General features: G+C 30.6%; 6 protein-coding genes across 6 annotated transcripts, besides 1 other annotated feature; 3 read left to right on the top strand and 3 right to left on the bottom strand.

Moving 5' to 3' along the window:
• Positions 1-30: 30 nt before the first annotated feature.
• On the bottom strand, positions 31-1,227 carry TVAGG3_0422140 (uncharacterized protein; the record flags this gene model as incomplete). Its single annotated transcript, XM_001313124.1, has 1 exon — positions 377-1,210. One exon carries the CDS (start codon positions 1,208-1,210, stop codon positions 377-379), a length of 834 nt encoding a protein of 277 aa, XP_001313125.1.
• Positions 1,228-1,803: 576 nt separating this feature from the next.
• TVAGG3_0422130 (uncharacterized protein) lies at positions 1,804-4,202 on the top strand (the record flags this gene model as incomplete). The annotated part of the gene is made up of 1 exon (XM_001313123.1): positions 1,804-3,960. The coding sequence occupies one exon, from the start codon at positions 1,804-1,806 to the stop codon at positions 3,958-3,960; it is 2,157 nt and encodes a 718-aa protein (XP_001313124.1).
• Positions 4,203-4,268: 66 nt separating this feature from the next.
• Positions 4,269-5,523, bottom strand: TVAGG3_0422120 (RNA-binding domain, RBD family-containing protein; the record flags this gene model as incomplete). The annotated part of the gene is made up of 1 exon (XM_001313122.1): positions 4,409-5,509. One exon carries the CDS (start codon positions 5,507-5,509, stop codon positions 4,409-4,411), a length of 1,101 nt encoding a protein of 366 aa, XP_001313123.1.
• Positions 5,524-7,460: 1,937 nt separating this feature from the next.
• Positions 7,461-7,495: a mobile genetic element.
• Positions 7,496-8,054: 559 nt separating this feature from the next.
• Positions 8,055-9,478, bottom strand: TVAGG3_0422100 (sperm-tail PG-rich repeat-containing protein; the record flags this gene model as incomplete). The annotated part of the gene is made up of 1 exon (XM_001313121.1): positions 8,203-9,420. The coding sequence occupies one exon, from the start codon at positions 9,418-9,420 to the stop codon at positions 8,203-8,205; it is 1,218 nt and encodes a 405-aa protein (XP_001313122.1).
• A 1,248-nt stretch (positions 9,479-10,726) lies between these two features.
• On the top strand, positions 10,727-13,918 carry TVAGG3_0422090 (leucine-rich repeats (6 copies)-containing protein; the record flags this gene model as incomplete). Its single annotated transcript, XM_001313120.1, has 1 exon — positions 10,727-13,918. The coding sequence occupies one exon, from the start codon at positions 10,727-10,729 to the stop codon at positions 13,916-13,918; it is 3,192 nt and encodes a 1,063-aa protein (XP_001313121.1).
• A 2,484-nt stretch (positions 13,919-16,402) lies between these two features.
• TVAGG3_0422080 (leucine-rich repeats (6 copies)-containing protein) lies at positions 16,403-16,996 on the top strand (the record flags this gene model as incomplete). Its single annotated transcript, XM_001313119.1, has 1 exon — positions 16,403-16,996. One exon carries the CDS (start codon positions 16,403-16,405, stop codon positions 16,994-16,996), a length of 594 nt encoding a protein of 197 aa, XP_001313120.1.
• Between the last annotated feature and the right edge of the window lie 331 nt (positions 16,997-17,327).

The following is a 17,327-nucleotide window of genomic DNA, read 5'->3' as shown; positions in this document are numbered from 1 at the left end:
TATTCAATATAATGAATTAAAAACATTTTTTTTCGTAAATAAAGAAAGGATACAAACATTTTATTCAAAATATAGTTCAATACTTTGATGGGAAGTTAACCTCTATGATGAAAATACAATTTTTTAATTATGGTGCGCTATTCAGCACTTAAAGAAACAGAATTTATCTTATCTAGAAAAATGAATAAGAGATTGACTAAGTTTTCTAAGATTAAGTGGTTCTAATTCTTCAAATACACTAGTCATTGAAGTTTGTTGTCAAAAAATTTATGATATACGAGTTTTGATTTTTTTTTGAAAATTTGTTGTAAGAACAAGTTTGAAAACGTCAAAACAAGCTACAGATAAGCTATGTCTAGAAAAACTCTTTGAATTTTTATGAATCTCTTTGTTCTTCGTTATTTTCGTTGTCTAATTCGACGTAATGAAAATTTTGTAGGTCAAAGTATTGTTTAATATACATGAAAATGAATGCAATACCGGAAAAGACTGTAAATCCAACGATTAAGATTAATCCCATCGTTTTTTCTGAAATATTTTTGGATTTATCGTTATTATTCATTGAGGTGTTCGTAGAATTACTAATAGTAGTCATATTCTTTGTAGAATTCAATGATTTATAAGTCAATTTGTATTCGATTTTTTTAATTGGAATTATTTCTGATTTTGATATGAAGAATGTTTCATTTGTACTTGTATAGTTGATTTCTATTCCGTTCATATCACTACTGTTAGTTTGGTAAAGAATTGTTTTATTTGCAAGAATATAGTAAGGAGAATGATAAGAATTGCCGTAACAGTTGATATAAGTTCTGTTTTTGGGCAAATGAAAGAATGATTCTCCTGAGTTTATTGTTCTATTTTGATAAGGAACAGTAGAAACTATTACTTTGGACAAATTGAAATCATCTATCATGTGTCCAGTTAAATTTTGATCGATTTTTGATTCAACAATGAGAAAAAATGTCTGTATGCCAAAATGAAAGCCATAGGTTTGATTTTTTTGATCAAATTCACCGGCAAAGTATGTTTTATTATTAGAATTATAGAATACTCTTGCAGAAATTGATGCTAGATTTGCAAAAATTAATGTGATGAAATTTTGATTGAAATAGAACTCGTATTTTTGATTTGCGGTAAGTTTTTCATTAATTTCATATATATTTAATGGATAAGTTTCATTGTTTAGAGTACTATTTGTTATATTCATCGCTTCCAATACTTTCAATAAAAATCACCAAAATTAATGAAGAATTTATTACAGGCATTCATACTACACATCCAATAATAAAACATATTTTTGATGAATTACATGATATTGAGTGGTTGGAGTTGAATCTACAATTAGATTTAACAAACTCATAGTTTTCATGCTTTTGTCACTTTATTAACGCTATACCAATGGAGAGGTTCCATTTACATTAAAATAACTCATAAATCAAATTTATATAATCTAATTGGAATCGTTTTGATATGACTTTTACCCAGTGAGTCGCTGTGTATCAGAGTTGTATAGATGAATGAGTGTTCAAGATCAAATTATACAAATTTTGAGTTCTCCAACATAAAACTTTTACATTTCGTTTAGAGTTCGGAAATTTCTGGAAAATATACTAGTTAGCTATTTATATATAGAACTCTCAAACATCGTCATTCTCAGAATTGCAGATCAGAATTGTAATTTCAATTCAAATTGAATTCCAATATGAATACAATTCATCCTTGTGGATCATATTCATGAATTTGTCAAAAATGACAATAGACTTCAGAAATTTCAGGGTTTGTGACAAAAGAAATTTTTTTATGGATGATAAATTACTCGATTTCTATAGCGATCACATGCCTTCAAACGTGATTCAAAAGCTCAATCAATGCCTAGAAAATGCAGATACCATGCGGCAAGACATTTTTTATCGAGAAAGAACGATTAATTTGTTACCTTTGCTTGCGATGACGACTTATCCATCCGGAGTCATCCCAGACAAATCACAAATTTTAAAATATATTATGTGTCCCGAAATTCTATCAACAAGAGACGTAACACCGCAATTCATTCAACATTCTTCGCTTTTTGTCAATTTTATTTACACGAAACCTGAATTATTCGCAAAAGTAGTCGTTGATAGGTACGGGCAGCAAGACTTTCATTTCGTAATTTACTCAGTTGTACCTGCATTTTTCGGATTTTTCGTAACTCTTGAACACGTTGAAGCATCTCTCGTTTTTTATCAAGAAGTAATAAATATAGCACCAGCCAATATCGCTTCTGTCATCGTACAGCCATTATTTTGCTCAATGAGCACTTTCGTTTATATTGAAGCTGTTATGACGGATTTTGGTGCTAAATTCGGCGTAGATCCCAAAATAGATGATACTCGTCGCAGAAAAGATTTGATAAAACAATTTTCTATCGAATTATTACAATTAATTCGCCAAAAAATTCATTTAATTCCACGACAGATCCTTGCTATCTTCCAATTTACAGTCCAGTCGAAATGGACATTACGAGAACTGATCAGCCTGTTCTTCAATCACTTCTTTTCCCACTTATCTTTGGCTTGGGTTGCTTCATCTCCTTATTCCCATCGAGTACCTGTTTTTCAGCAGGTACTAACCGAAGCAACTCAAAATGTCAAACTTGTTCGTGACATATTTAAAAGTTTTCTCGAAGTTGAGTCGAAATACGAAATTCCACAAGGATATAAGTCATTTAACCTCGAATATACTCAATTATTCATATCCATTGCAGACATCATAGTCGCAGCCATCTGTTTCGCGGCTTCAAACAAGTTGCCGAGCTCATTAACAGATGTCAATTACGAAATCTTTCCTTTGGAGAAAAGATTCTGTCCGTACACCATAAAAATATACAGGAAAAATTTACGACAGCCTGCCAAGCCAAACTTCATCGATCGCCCGCTCATTTTTACGAATTTTACAAAAATCGACGTCGAAAGTAACATTATCTACGACAGAATATACAGAAAATTATCTTCCGAGAAACTACTTAGCGATAGAACCACATACGAGTTCCTTCTCCACGAATACGAAAATCCATACTCCCAAATGCTTACTGACGTCACGAAGAGCGACCAATTCAAGCATTATACGTTTGCTCTGTCGATGAACGAGATGATTGAGCAATCCAGGAACTTCGAAGCCCTTTTAACTTTTTCTGTTGCATTTCACGACTTTGAGCAGTGGAACAATGCCGATTTGAAGCGCCAAGTATCACTAATGACTCCAATGGCCCTCAACGCTGCTAAAGCCGCAATGCAATACGACCAATCCAACCTCAGTTTGGCATTTAAGAGAGCATCTAAAAATTTTGTCACCGTAGAGCTGAAAAGACAGCAGTTCTACACCATAATAAGCGGAGAAATACAGACAGCAATAGAAGCAAGGGCTTCAAAATTCAAAGATTTGGAAAAAAAGTGGACCGACCACTTACAGAACTGTTTGAAGAATATTGAGACCGGGGATATCGATAGGATGCCTAATACGCGCAAATACAACTTCTGGGTTTGCGTGGAAGAGCTCAGATCTTTGCCTTGCATTATTCCACCGAGACAGTTCGGATTATTGGTCTCAACAATTAAGAAACTCAAAATGGTCGCAGGGAATGATCCGAGAATCCCTCAAAAAGTTCTGATTCTCTCGAATTGTGTCAAATTACCTGCAATTTTCCTTGTTTCGGACAAATTTATAATGAAGAACCCAATATACGAGACTCTCAAGGACGATTCGATCATTTCCGCGTGGCAACAACTCGGAAAATATCTTATTGATTTCTTATCTGGGACAGAAGCGTTCGAAGTCATGACCAGCCTTGAATCGGACATGAACCAGATACCAGAGTTCACTCAGCATGTCTCAGATTCAGATTCTGGCTCTTCTTCGTCTTGGTGGTTCACTACCAAGTTTAATGACTACAGATTGTCATCGTCTGATAACATCTAATTTCAAAATCAAACTTTTATCAGAAAACTTCAAAATAATTTTTATCAAAATTTAATATTTGAAATTTTCACCAAGAAAATACAAAGATTGTTATCAGGTTTATTGTAGTTCTTTCGAAATTTTACTTATTAGGATTATTTATCCAAATATTGTTAATTTTTTTTTGTTTAATTTGTATTGTTTATATTTAAAGATTTTCCTATCACTTTTTCGTTCAAATTCTTAACATTTCTCATTAAAACTGAAAATTCAATTTCATATCGAATCAAATCTTAAAATTATAAAATTTAAACAATAAAACATCGCTTGTTTCACCAAAATTTAATGCATAGCATAAGTATTTTTAATATTTCTTCAAATATCTCAATTTTATATCTAAATTTAAAAAGATTGTTTCGATATAAATAAAATATTTTATACATACAAACAAAAATAGTGGTTAATAACATTATTTCACTTTCTTTTGATACCATTCAATATGAATTTTATGATTATCGTCAAGATCTTTTCCGTCAAAGGTCTTCATGGCAGCAACAGCTTGTTCGTGAGTCTGATAAGAGATTTCAGCTGATACTTCCTTTGAATTTACTTCACTTGAAATAGAAATGGATTCAATCACTCCGCAAGTCTCGAAAAGCATTCTTAGCAATTGAGTAGAGATCGTAGGTGGAAGATTTGTAATCGTAATCGTTGTATTATTTTGATTTAATTCTTTTTCTTCTTTAACACGAATCATAAGCTCTTCAGCTACTTTGATATCGTTAATCTGAGCACTGCGCTCCATAATATACTCTTCTTTAGCGCGTTTATAGCGTTTTGTAGCGTATTTAAGTTTTTTCTTTAATTCTATAATTACATTAAGCGAAAGACTCTGTATAGGTCCTATAGATCTTAGCTCATCCTTTAAATCTTGATGTCTGGAAACTTCAGATTTCAATTTAACCTTTAACTTCTGTATTTTTCGTTTTTGATGCTCAATAGTATCATACAACTCTGAATATATCATTTCTTCGCGCTTGTCATTGATAAATTTAAGCTTTTTATCATTACTTTGTAATTTGGTCGTTAAGTTTGTAACTTCCATCTTTAGTAGCTTTATTTCATGTTTAAGGGAGTCTATAATATCATTATGTGTAACATCTTTCAGTTCTTCGATTTTATGGGCATTATCAATGGCATCTTGTCTCATTTGACCAAGTTCTTCTGCTTTCGTCTGTGAATATAGGACTTGTGCTTGAAGTCTTCCTACTTCACCTAAGTTTTGTTGGACAATTAGCTTCTTTAAATCTCGTTTTTGAATTTTAAGCTGTTCATTATGTTTTCTAAGTTTTTCAATATCAAATTCTAGTCTCATTTTCTGATCTTCAAGAAATTCTGCATTGTGGAGAACAGGATCTATATAAGTATTTGCTAATGGCCGAGTAGTTTTGTCAAAATCAACAACAGGAGCTTGAACAATGCTGATAAGTTTGGAAAATCCTTGATCGTAATCATATGCAAACTTAAGTTCTTTCTGCTTCGAATAGGAGCTAGAAGAAACTGCTTGCATTGCAAGCAGATAACAATTTTTTCGGGGTCTATAAATTTATATTTTTGGGTCTAGATTTGATTCAAAATTTTTTACAAAAATGAGCACATTTCTAAATATTTATTGGTATAAGTTAATCGATATAATTCTCAACAGATTTCGGAAAAATATTTAGATTTTAGATTTTTTTGATTCAAAATTTAGGAAAAATCAGGCCAAAATATTAATAAGACATAGTGAAAGTTCTTTTGGTGGTAACATTGAATTAATGTTTGGAGGAAAATCAAATTTAATTATATTGATATTATGTAATCGAAATTCTTATGATAAAAGAAAGATTAGAAATTTCTTCAATGGGCATCAATAAATTCAATCAACACTTAACTTTCGAACAGTTGATGGTTGCATTCCTAATGTAGTTGATTATTCGCAATACACAATCTTATTCTATACTCTGTGCATATATTTCATTATTAATCTTCATCTGTCAGATATACCATTCCTTCACAATCAGATACAATTATTTCTAACATAGTCTTTTGTGATATTTACTGGTGAACCCAAAATATCAGTAAAGCAATAGAATTTATAAACTCCGATCATTTTCACACGTTTCCAATTTTGGCTTAACAAAATTTATGGAAATGAACTTAATTCTAAATATATATTTAGCAAGATATAAAATCCAGAGTTCATAATAATTTGAAATATTATTTTGGATTCAACCCATGGAAAAAGGTTGAATTGGTTTTATATCTTTCACTTTCTATAATGTGATAATGATAGTTGAAAATTATCAAAACTGACACTTAATTTAAGAAAACCCATAGAATTGATTGTATGGGTCTATTTTTTAAGGTATCATAATAACTTCTAGAATATAGCTTCATCATATTCCTGGTTCAATGATAATAAGACATTAATATATAAAAATGCTCCTTCTGTTATTACACAACAAACACAGAATATTGATGCAACAGTTAATTTCTTCATTTATGGAAATGTCAAAGAAATCGGGGATAATGCATTTGCAAATTATACTAGTCTTGTAAATTTACATTTACCTGATTCTGTTGAAAAAGTCGGAAATTCAATAATCCAAAATACTAAAATCAGACTTTTTCATGTTCCTTTATCCATGAATCAAATTGATGGAGCTGGCTCATTTGATTGGGCATATTTTTTAGAAGAGTTCACAATTGATCCTGCAAATCAATATTTTTCCGTTGTTGATGGGATTCTTTATGATAAAAATATCAAAAGATTAATGACATTTCCAGCAGCTAAAAATATATCAGTATAACCAATACCCTATGGCGTTGAAGAAATATACTCGTCGGCAACAAATTGCATTCGCTATGTTGAAAAATTTATTATACCACAGACTTTAATACGACCTTATTCTATTCTCTTTGCTTCTACGAGTTTTAACATTAAAGTAATTGTTTTTAGATTCCCTGATCAAGATAAATCCACATTTCCAATTGAAGCTCAAGACACATTCTTTGGAATGCCGAATTACTCAATTGACAATATTACATATTATAAAGCATATTATTATGCAGAATACCATGATTCAGTCCAAAAAGTTATTATCAATGGATACAAACCCAATTCATTGGTTGAATATTCAGATCAATATTTCATAGATGTTGCAAACATTAATACAATTGAAATTGGAACTGGTATTTCTAAAATTAACAAAAACTCATTTAAGATATCACCAAGTGTTTCCTTTATTTTCAATTATAATATTCACACATTTATCCAACAAAAATGTTTTTCTTTTTCTTTTATAAACTATGCTTTTTTTATTTTCATGCTTCTTTCATAAACAATCAATATCTTTCTTATTAATAGTACTATAATCATATAAATATCCCTATGGATAGAAATATATTTATGTGGTTGAATATCTTATATTCACGGTAAAAAAAAGATAAGAGTTTATCAGAAATAACCTTAAAAGTGCTTTTCTGAGGGTAGTCTATCGTCTATATGGCACCCTTAAACTAAATTGAGTGAATATGTTGTTAACTCAACAGATGATACAATTAAATCGTTTGACAAAACCTATTCGGGGACAATTAAAATCACAACACAAACATATAAAAGAATTAGAAATGATGCATGTATAAGGTGCAAAGCTACAGGTCTGGATCTAAGTATGTCATTAATAACAACAATTGATGTTACAGCGTTTGCTTACTCTTCCTTAGAAAATTATTGTACCATCTTAAGATACTTTCATACACTATATTTAGACAATATCATTAATTGCATTTGGCCGGCCACAGAACCTCAAAATTTTGCCATTATTATTTTGTTCTGGAATAATGTCATTTGAAAGCACAACTATGAGTTTGAAACGAAGAAAAGCTAAATTAGTAATGGATCATGAAATTGAAAGGATTGATTTGTTGGTTTAGATATTGATACAAAATGCATCTGAGATATGTTTAATTATCATATACAGAAGATGATGTTTCAATAAAAGAATATGTTATATCAAAATGAGAATTCAACGATTATTACAATTTCAATTTATTTAGAATGTTCTGACCGTATTAAATCTTATTTGGTATCCGGTTTTATTTTTCATAATTTAAGGGTTATCGTAAATAATTCAAATTACAATAAAGATCATATAATTACGATATTATGAATGCGAGTGAAATATATTTCTTGGCTTAAAAACAATATAAAGAAAACATTTAAATAGGAATAACGCCTAAGTTTTCTCTTCTTCCGATTGTAAACTTAGGTCCGGTAAGAGTTGAACCGATATCGTAGTAGCCAGGTGTAGACTCAGGCTGATTCATTCTTGTTCTTATATGCATAGAAGCAGACGGAGCCCTTGGCTTAGTGAAATTGTAGTCAGGATAATAAGCTCCAGGTCCTGGCGAGGCATTTGCAGTATTTGGCTCTGCGTGTCTGCTGTGCATTGAACTTCTGATGCCTTCTCTTCCGAAAGTTGATGGGACCATATATGCACCTGGTCCTGGGGTATCTGAGTCACCTGATCTGCTCTGAAGGTATCTTCCACCACCAAATGTAAGTTTCTTGGCATCTGAACCGAAAGATGGTGGAACATAAGATGGACCAGGAGTTTCTTGTGTAGTACGGACTTCACGCCGACTGCCAAGAGAGATCCTTGGTCCCACTCCAATAGTTGATGGAATGTTGTGGTAAGGAGCTGTATTAATCGATGATGATGGAGGGTCATGACGACTTTTCATCGTGTATGATGGAGTATTTTTCATCGTTGATGCAAGAGATGGGTTGTAGGCTCCAGGACCTGGAGTGGCAGATGATGTAGAAGTGTAAGAACTACGAGTATGAAATGTAGCTGTTCTTCCACCGAGATCGCGACTGATTGCATATGCACCTGGTCCTGGGGTTATGTCAGATGTCTGCTGGATTGCAGTTCTAACGTGAAATGTAGAGGATGGAGGACGAGTACGAGTGGCAAGATAATCTGGATTGTATGCAGCGGGGCCAGGAGATTGCGATGATATCTGGAATGAATCTCCTGTCCTTCCGTGAAGTGTAAATTTCTTGGCATCTTTGGCGAATAATGGTTCTAATGAATATGCGCCTGGTCCTGGGTTATCTGATGATAAATCGCGCGAATCTGGATGTCTAAAAGAAAACGATGACTTTTTAGCATCTGAACCAAGAGGTGGGGGAATGTAGCTTGGTCCAGGGGAAGAATCAGAAGCTCTTTGAGCATGTCTGCTTGCAAGTGAAATTTTTGGACCAGCACCAATAGAACTGGGTAAGTCTCTATAAGGAGCATCGGTTATTTGCTGTGAACTTTCGTGTCTTCCTTTTAATGTGTAAGCAGGAGCTTTTGCTTTAGCAGCAAAGCCAGGAGTGTATGCTCCAGGCCCTGGAGTTGATGATTGACTTGAAGTAACGCGTGCAAGCATTCCAGATCTTTTCATCTTTACAAATGTAAAGGATTTGAGTTAACTCAATGAAAATTTCCTGAAACTTCGGAAATAAATTGTGACATCATGGCCGATTGCAAGAATTAAAAATACTCTCTTACTATTGGAAAAATACACAATTAAAATCACTCTTCACAATTTCAATCATATTTTTCAGAGAAAATTATTTTTGTAAAATCATTTTTTTTTCGTCTTCCGATTGGAGTTTTGTGCTAGAAAAGTATGCTCGATCCAAAGTTTCTGCATCATAAAAGAGCGAAATTTAATATGAAATTAGCTCCTTACAGACAAATTATATTTTCCAATTTTAATTAAAGGCATTACCACTATCATTTAGTCAATATTTTGATTTGATGTTTAGTACGCGAACAATTACATATTGTGTAACTCATCTATTTGATACTTATGATAGGAAGTATATTTTTCCCTTTTCTAATGGGATTTTCTTTACTAAAATATCATTAGACGAACTTTTATTTTGATTTTTAAGGATCATTGATCCATTATCTCATATTTTAAAATTTATTGAATTATTTTCTGATATACGATACCCAAAGATATAATTTTGAGAGTTTGTATATTCATGTTATATGAATTCACGCCTATTTTTATTGAAACTTCTTGTTCATCAAAAATAAATTATCGGGGAAAAAAATAGGTAAAACTTATATTTGAATATGTGGAAATATAATATTGCAGAACAATTCTTTGCTCGGATGAAAATCAAAAATCAAAATCGTTTCGAAAACAGTTCGAACTAAAAGGAATATGAAAACTTCTTTCGATTATCATTACACAGCAATTTATCTTACTCTTAGGCTATTATTCCAAATTACAGGTCGTGGTTGTATAAAATCAATAACAGGCATTCTGATTGAAGGACAATAGAATATTTTGTATGATCAATCTCAAAAAAATTCTTTACGAGATTATGAAATTCTGAGAGAAAATTTATTGTTGTCATGTCAACGATTTATTTTTCTAGGAAAGAATGGAGATCAAATAAACTGGCAATAAAAATGCTATCAAAAGTTGATCCAACATAACTTTCATTAATAGAGCATTATACCCATATTACTAGGCTTATGCACATTTATATAAACAACCAAAAACCAATAAGTAAAATTCATGAATTCACAATCGTTCAATTGTCTTGGAATGCTCAATGATTCTGTTCATACATTACAGTTTTAAAATTTTCTTGAAAACTCTTATTTTAATTACGGTAACGATCGATTCTTATTCAAATATTGAATGTTCATTGAAAACTTTCGGATTATTGCGCATGAACGAAATTATAATAACAGGAGATATCCCACTGAATGGATACTACAATAATCTAACGCTTTTCAATGTTACTGTCCTACAATGCGCATCAATTGGAAATTACGCTTTTCAACATTGTACTAATCTCAAAGAAATCAAATTTGATACTGAACTCTCAAATATTTCTTTAGGATGCTTTAAAGAATGTAGTTCCCTTCAAAAAATTACGCTTCCTCGAAATTTGAAATTTATAAATGATGAAGCATTTTATTATTGCAATATGCTTACAGATATACACATACCAGATACAGTTGAAGAAATTGGTACATCATGTTTTCAAAATTGCCAAAATCTAAATCAAATTAATTTTCCTCAAAATCTTAAAATAATAAAAGAAAATGCTTTTAATAGTACAGGATTGCTTTCTCTATCATTTCCAAACAGTCTAATTGCGATCGGAAGTTATGCATTTACAAATTGTTATTTTATACACGAAACAACTTTTAATGACAACTTAATTGAACTTCCTGAGTCATGTTTTGAAAACTCATTCAATATGATTGCTTTAAATCTTCCAGAAAATCTTAGAGTTATCAGACAAAATTGCTTCAGAAATTGTTCAATTAAATCGATTAATTTTAAAACTAAACTTACAGCTATTGAAAGTTATGCATTTTCTAACTGTGTTCCTTTTAAAGACTTAAATTTACCAACTTCATTGGCATCGATAGGAGATTCATGCTTCAATAATTGCGATGGAATCGAAAATTTGATTATCCCTTCCAATTTGGTTGTTAGAGGAAATCAAAGTTTTTCAAATATTTTAAATCTAAGTAGAGTCACATTCCAGAGTGGCATCGACATAATTTTTAAAGAAGAATTTGCAAACTGCACAAATCTTAAAGATATTGAGTTGCCTTCATCATTAACTACAGTTCGTGAGAAAGTTTTTTTCAATACAGGTTTAATTTCTGTAAATCTCCCAGCAAATGCAATAAATTTTGGTTCATCAGTCTTTAAAAATTGCTATAAATTGAATCAAGTAACATTCAGTCCAGAAACAAAGAATTTCTCAGAATCATGCTTTGAAAATACAATTATTACAGGTGTTTTAAATCTTCCTCATGGTTTGGAAACAGTTTCAAAGAGTTGTTTTAGAAATACTTCTATTTCATCCATTAAATTCCCTACAACTTTATCTCTTATTTATGAATATGCTTTTTATAACTGTTCAAAATTGGCCATATTGACTTTTCCTAATATAATAATATCAATGGGGCCATATTGTTTTGCAGGATATAATCTTATAGAAGAGCTGATTATACCATCTTCTTTCGATTCTGGCAGATATTTTAATTATTATTATGGTTATTATTATTATGAAGGCAAATACTATAGCTCTTATTATTGGAGCCGCTATTCCTGCAGATATCATTGTTTTGATGGAAATAGAAATCTTAAAAAAGTAGAGTTTGAAGAGGGAATTACTTTTATCTCTGATTGTGAATTTTCAAACTGTATTAGCCTCATAGATGTAAAGCTACCTCAATCTCTTTCTTCAATTGGAGGATTTACTTTTAATAATACTGCAATAACAAAGATTATTTTACCCAAAAAAACTCTTTCTTTTGGATATGGAGTATTCGCGAATTGTTCTTCGTTAAAAGAATTTAAACTTAGTAATTTGACAGTATTACCTGCATTTTTCTTTCAAAATTCATTTAATTTTTCAACTTTGACACTCCCATCAACAGTATATCAAATTGAAGTTCACTGTTTTGAAAATTGCAAATTAAAATCTATTGAAATTCCATTATCGATACGCTACATATATGAATTCGCATTTTCTAATTGCATTACTCAAAATTTATTAATAATTCCTGATTGCACAATATGGATTTATGACAATACTTTCAGTGGAATATATTGCAATGAAGAATTTATTGTCAAAACAAATATCATTATTGCTGGTAGCAACTGCTTCAAAAATTGTAGAAACATAAGAAAAGCTAAAATTGAAGCTGGATTTACAAGAGTCCCATACGGGATATTTTGGGATTGCATAAATCTTGAGGAAGTTGAGCTCCCAGAAACAATCCAATCGATCAAAGATAATGCATTTAGGAATACAAAACTCCGATCAATTATCATCCCTAGTGCTGTAACTTCAATTGATTATGCTGCATTTAAAGATTGCTATCAATTGAAAACAGTGTATATGACCAATAATGTAAATTTTGTTGGGGCATCCTGCTTTGAAAATGATCAAAATTTAGACAATTTAACTCTGACTCAAAGCATCACTACAATTTCTGGATATTGCTTTAGGAATTCATCAATTCCTTCCTTTAATTTACCATCATCAGTAACAACAATTAGTATGCAAGCATTTGAGTATTGTATTACTCCAAAGAGATTAGTTGTTCCTGAACAAATATATACAATTGATTCTTTTGCATTTCATGGATGTATTAATCTCAGCTATATTGAAATTCAGGGATATACATATTTGGCATACTCAGTATTCCTTGAATGCTTAAACTTAACAGAACTTGTAATACCAAATAAAGTTCAAATTGGTTATGATTGCTTCAAATATTGTACGAACCTTCGATCAGTTAATATGAGTAGAACATATTCATTCGATTATTCCTATATTGAATCAAATGCTTTTCAGAACTGTACAAACTTAGAGTATTTCGATATGCCAGATGTTAAATACATTGGTGATATGGCATTTATGAACTGTGAAAATATTTGCAGTATTAAAATTCCAGGTTATACAATTCTTTGGGATTCATGTTTTGAAAACTGCATTAGGTTAATATATCTCTATCTGGGAGATTTAATTAGTTATCATTATCATTGCTTTTATAATTGTAATAGAATTAAATATGTTTTCATAGATTCAAGTTTTGCATATGATGCAATAGATCCAATATTTTTACATAAGGTTTCCATAATAGTATCAATGGCTTCAGAAAATGAATACGATGACATTTGTGAAAGATTATCTTCATATGCGAAAAGATATTATATGATAGGATTGGAATCAGAATACTTTAGTGAAACTTGTTCAATTCCAATCCTTCCACCTCCAAATTTATCCTCTCTACAATGCCCGAAAACTTTTCCAGCATCTCCATCATTTGGTTACGATAGATCTTTTCACCGGCATCACTTTGAAATGTTTTGTTTAGGTTTGTTTTAACTCATATAAATGTTATTACTTTTATTTGTATAGAAATTCAAAACTTTTTAACACATATCTCTAGATTCAAACATATTGATTTAAAATCTAAAAATTATAATATTCAGTTTCACATATGATCTTTGCTCATATAAATCTTTAATTCCATGTTTAAGGGTCTACCTACGCCCATCTGACACGATTCATATTTCTGACAAATGATTTGAAAAATCATTGAAAATTAACCTTAAACAAAAGAATTGTGGGCTAAATTACACAAGCATAGGTACACCCTTAAACATTACTTTTTAAAACTTTTCGAATGCATGCCTCTTTCCTCAATATATATATATATGTGATATAAGAAAGCAAATTTTCAAATCTTATGTGGATAATTCATGTTTTGGATTTAAGTTGATGATTGCATTAGCTATGAAAAATGAAATCCATTTGAAGTGAGATCCAGTTATTTACCAGATTTCCGTTGTGATTGAATTCCAAAAATTTCTCTAGATAAGTAAAATCGCTTTGTGATATTATAAACAGTCATACATTAATGTAAGTAGCTATTTCGTTCAGCCTTCTTTTATTTTTCATATCAAATTTCCAATACATATTTTAAATTTTTCTTCAGAATGAGTAATTCATGTGTCATTCAAATTGATTTAAATAATTATCTTTTATTTTTTCTTTCGATCAGTATTTTGATCAGTCATCGTTTTTTTTTTCTTCAAATCCGATTGAATTTTACAATTTATGAAGAAACCTTGTTTATTCCATTTTCATCACTCAGTAGTTCAATTTATTTAATTCAAAAATTAAGAGTAAAAAGAAAAGTTATCATAACCGTATCTATCACATACTATTTTATTCCATCCTTTGCGTTTGGAGATATAAATTATTCTATTAGAAAAAGATCTAAGTATATCCTTCAATTTTTTAATCGGTTTTCATGATCGATATAGGTTAAAATAAATAGGTTTCAGCTTTACAGCAATTATTTTTTGAGAACTCATTGAAATCCAATCCCTTAATAACATAATCTCCTTTAATATCTATTGAAGACCAACTATAAAAAACGGTTGGACTTGACTTTTGAGCTATATTTCAAAATTTGAATTAAAATATTTTTGCCAATCTACGATTATTTTCAATACAAATTCTGAATAATATTAAAATCAAAAATGCTCACATCGAGACAATATTAATCTATTCATTTTTTGGGTGCTAATATTTCCTTATAAAAACATTTTTTCATAAAATTTTTTGTTTTCATAGAAAATCATGGAAACTATGATAATTAGAGGAAATATCTCAGATTCTGAGTACGATTATAATCAAACACTGTATAATATCACCATTCTTGAGTGTTCATCAATTGGTTATTCTGCATTTCATGCATGTCAGCAACTTTTAGAAGTAAGAATTGATGGTGACCTTACAAACATATCCAGCTATTCATTCAGTTATTGTACTGCCCTCAAAAAAATAACATTTCCGCCCACGATAAAATTTATCAATAATGGAGCATTTTCTGGGTGTCGAGGTCTCATCCAATTTTCTATTCCAGATACAGTCGAAGAAATTGAAGACTATGTTTTTGAGAACTGTGAAAATTTAGACTTCATTGATTTTGGAAATAATATTAAAAAAATTGGCAAATGGTGCTTTTATGAATGCAAATCATTACAAAATATATCATTTCCCAATAATGTTGAATATATTGGCGATGAAATATTTTATTATTGTTTTAATCTGACGAATTTTAGTTGGAATTCGGATAAACAAGTTTACATAGGTGGATCAATTTTTTATTGCTGCTTTAAACTTGTAAATGTTCAACTTCCGCATTTAATTGAATTCATTCCATATGGTTGCTTTTGTGCTTGTAGTAGTTTGACGCACATACCTGTAGTTGACAATTTAAAAGCTATTGGAGATAGTGCATTTTATCTTTGCCCTAATCTTCATGATTTAATTTTACCAGATTCTCTAATCGAAATTCAGAATTATGCATTTTATTGGTGCCCATTCGAATCGGTTGTATTACCTCAAAATCTTATATATTTAGGGAGAAGTGCTTTTTCTGAATGCCAAAATTTAAGATAATTTCAATTTAATGATAAAATTTCAGAACTTAACGTATCCTTATTCCAAAATTCCTTTAATCATGTATCAATTACTATTCCACAAGTTATTACAAAAATCCATGCAAGGTGTTTTAAAAATAGTTCAATAACCGAAATTATTTTACCTCAAAATCTTGTTGAAATTGGAGAATATGCATTCCATAACTGTACACTATTGAAATCTATTGTTTTTCCAAGCTTATTAGAGATTATTGGCGAGTCTTGCTTTAATAATTGTACAAACATAAGAGAATTAAAAATTACATCGAAACTAACAAGGAGAGGCTTACATTGCTTTGGACTTATGAGTAAATTGGAAAAGGTTGTCTTTGAAGATGGTTCAGAATCAATATATGAAGAAGAATTTTCAGATTTAATGAATTTACGCGAAATTAAATTACCAACCACCTTGAAATCGATAGAATATCGCGGTTTCTTTCGTTCAGGATTGCCATCAATAGTGATACCAAATACAGTTACATTAATTGGAAGTGAAGCTTTTAAGGATTGCTATTCATTAAATCAAATAATATTCAGTACAAATCTAGAAATTTTGAACGCCTCTGCCTTCGAAAATTCATTCAATTCTGCCATTGTCGATCTACCAAATAACTTGAAATCAATCAATGATTATTGTTTTAGAAATAGCTCAATTACACAAATTAACTTCGGTTCTTCAATAGAAAGTATTGGCCATTATTCATTTTATGATTGTCACTTACTAACATCTTTGCAATTCCCAGACAAAGAAATATCACTTGGCAATTATTCTTTCAGTGGAAAAAGTTCAATCAAAGAAATTTCAATACATTCAAAACTCACTGGCCGTGAAAATCATCCATTCTTTAATATGAGTGACATTAATAAAATAACATATGGAGAGAATCGATACAATATATCAAGAAGAGCTCGCCTTTTATACGAATCTAAAAGAAATCAACTTGCCAAGTACATTAAAATCAATAAATGAATGTACATTTTATTGTACAGGATTATTATCAGTAAATCTTCCAAATAGTTTAGAAACAATTGGTAAGAGAGCATTTATGAACTGCTATTCTCTTCATGAAATTACTTTCAATGATAATTTGACGGCGCTTCCAGAATCATGTTTCCAAAATTCATTCAATCTGACAATTTTGCGATTACCAAAAAATCTAACAACAATCGGGGTAAAGTGTTTCGATAACTGTTCAATAGTTTCAATTATCTTTAATTCACATCTAACAATGATAGACAATATGGCGTTTAATAATTGCAGTCTGTTAACAGATTTAGACTTGTCCATTTCTTTAACACAA

Source organism: Trichomonas vaginalis, chromosome V (assembly GCF_026262505.1).
Source record: "Trichomonas vaginalis G3 chromosome V, whole genome shotgun sequence".
Classification (NCBI taxonomy): Eukaryota; Parabasalia; order Trichomonadida; family Trichomonadidae; genus Trichomonas; species Trichomonas vaginalis.
This window is presented reverse-complemented; position numbering and strand designations above follow the sequence as displayed.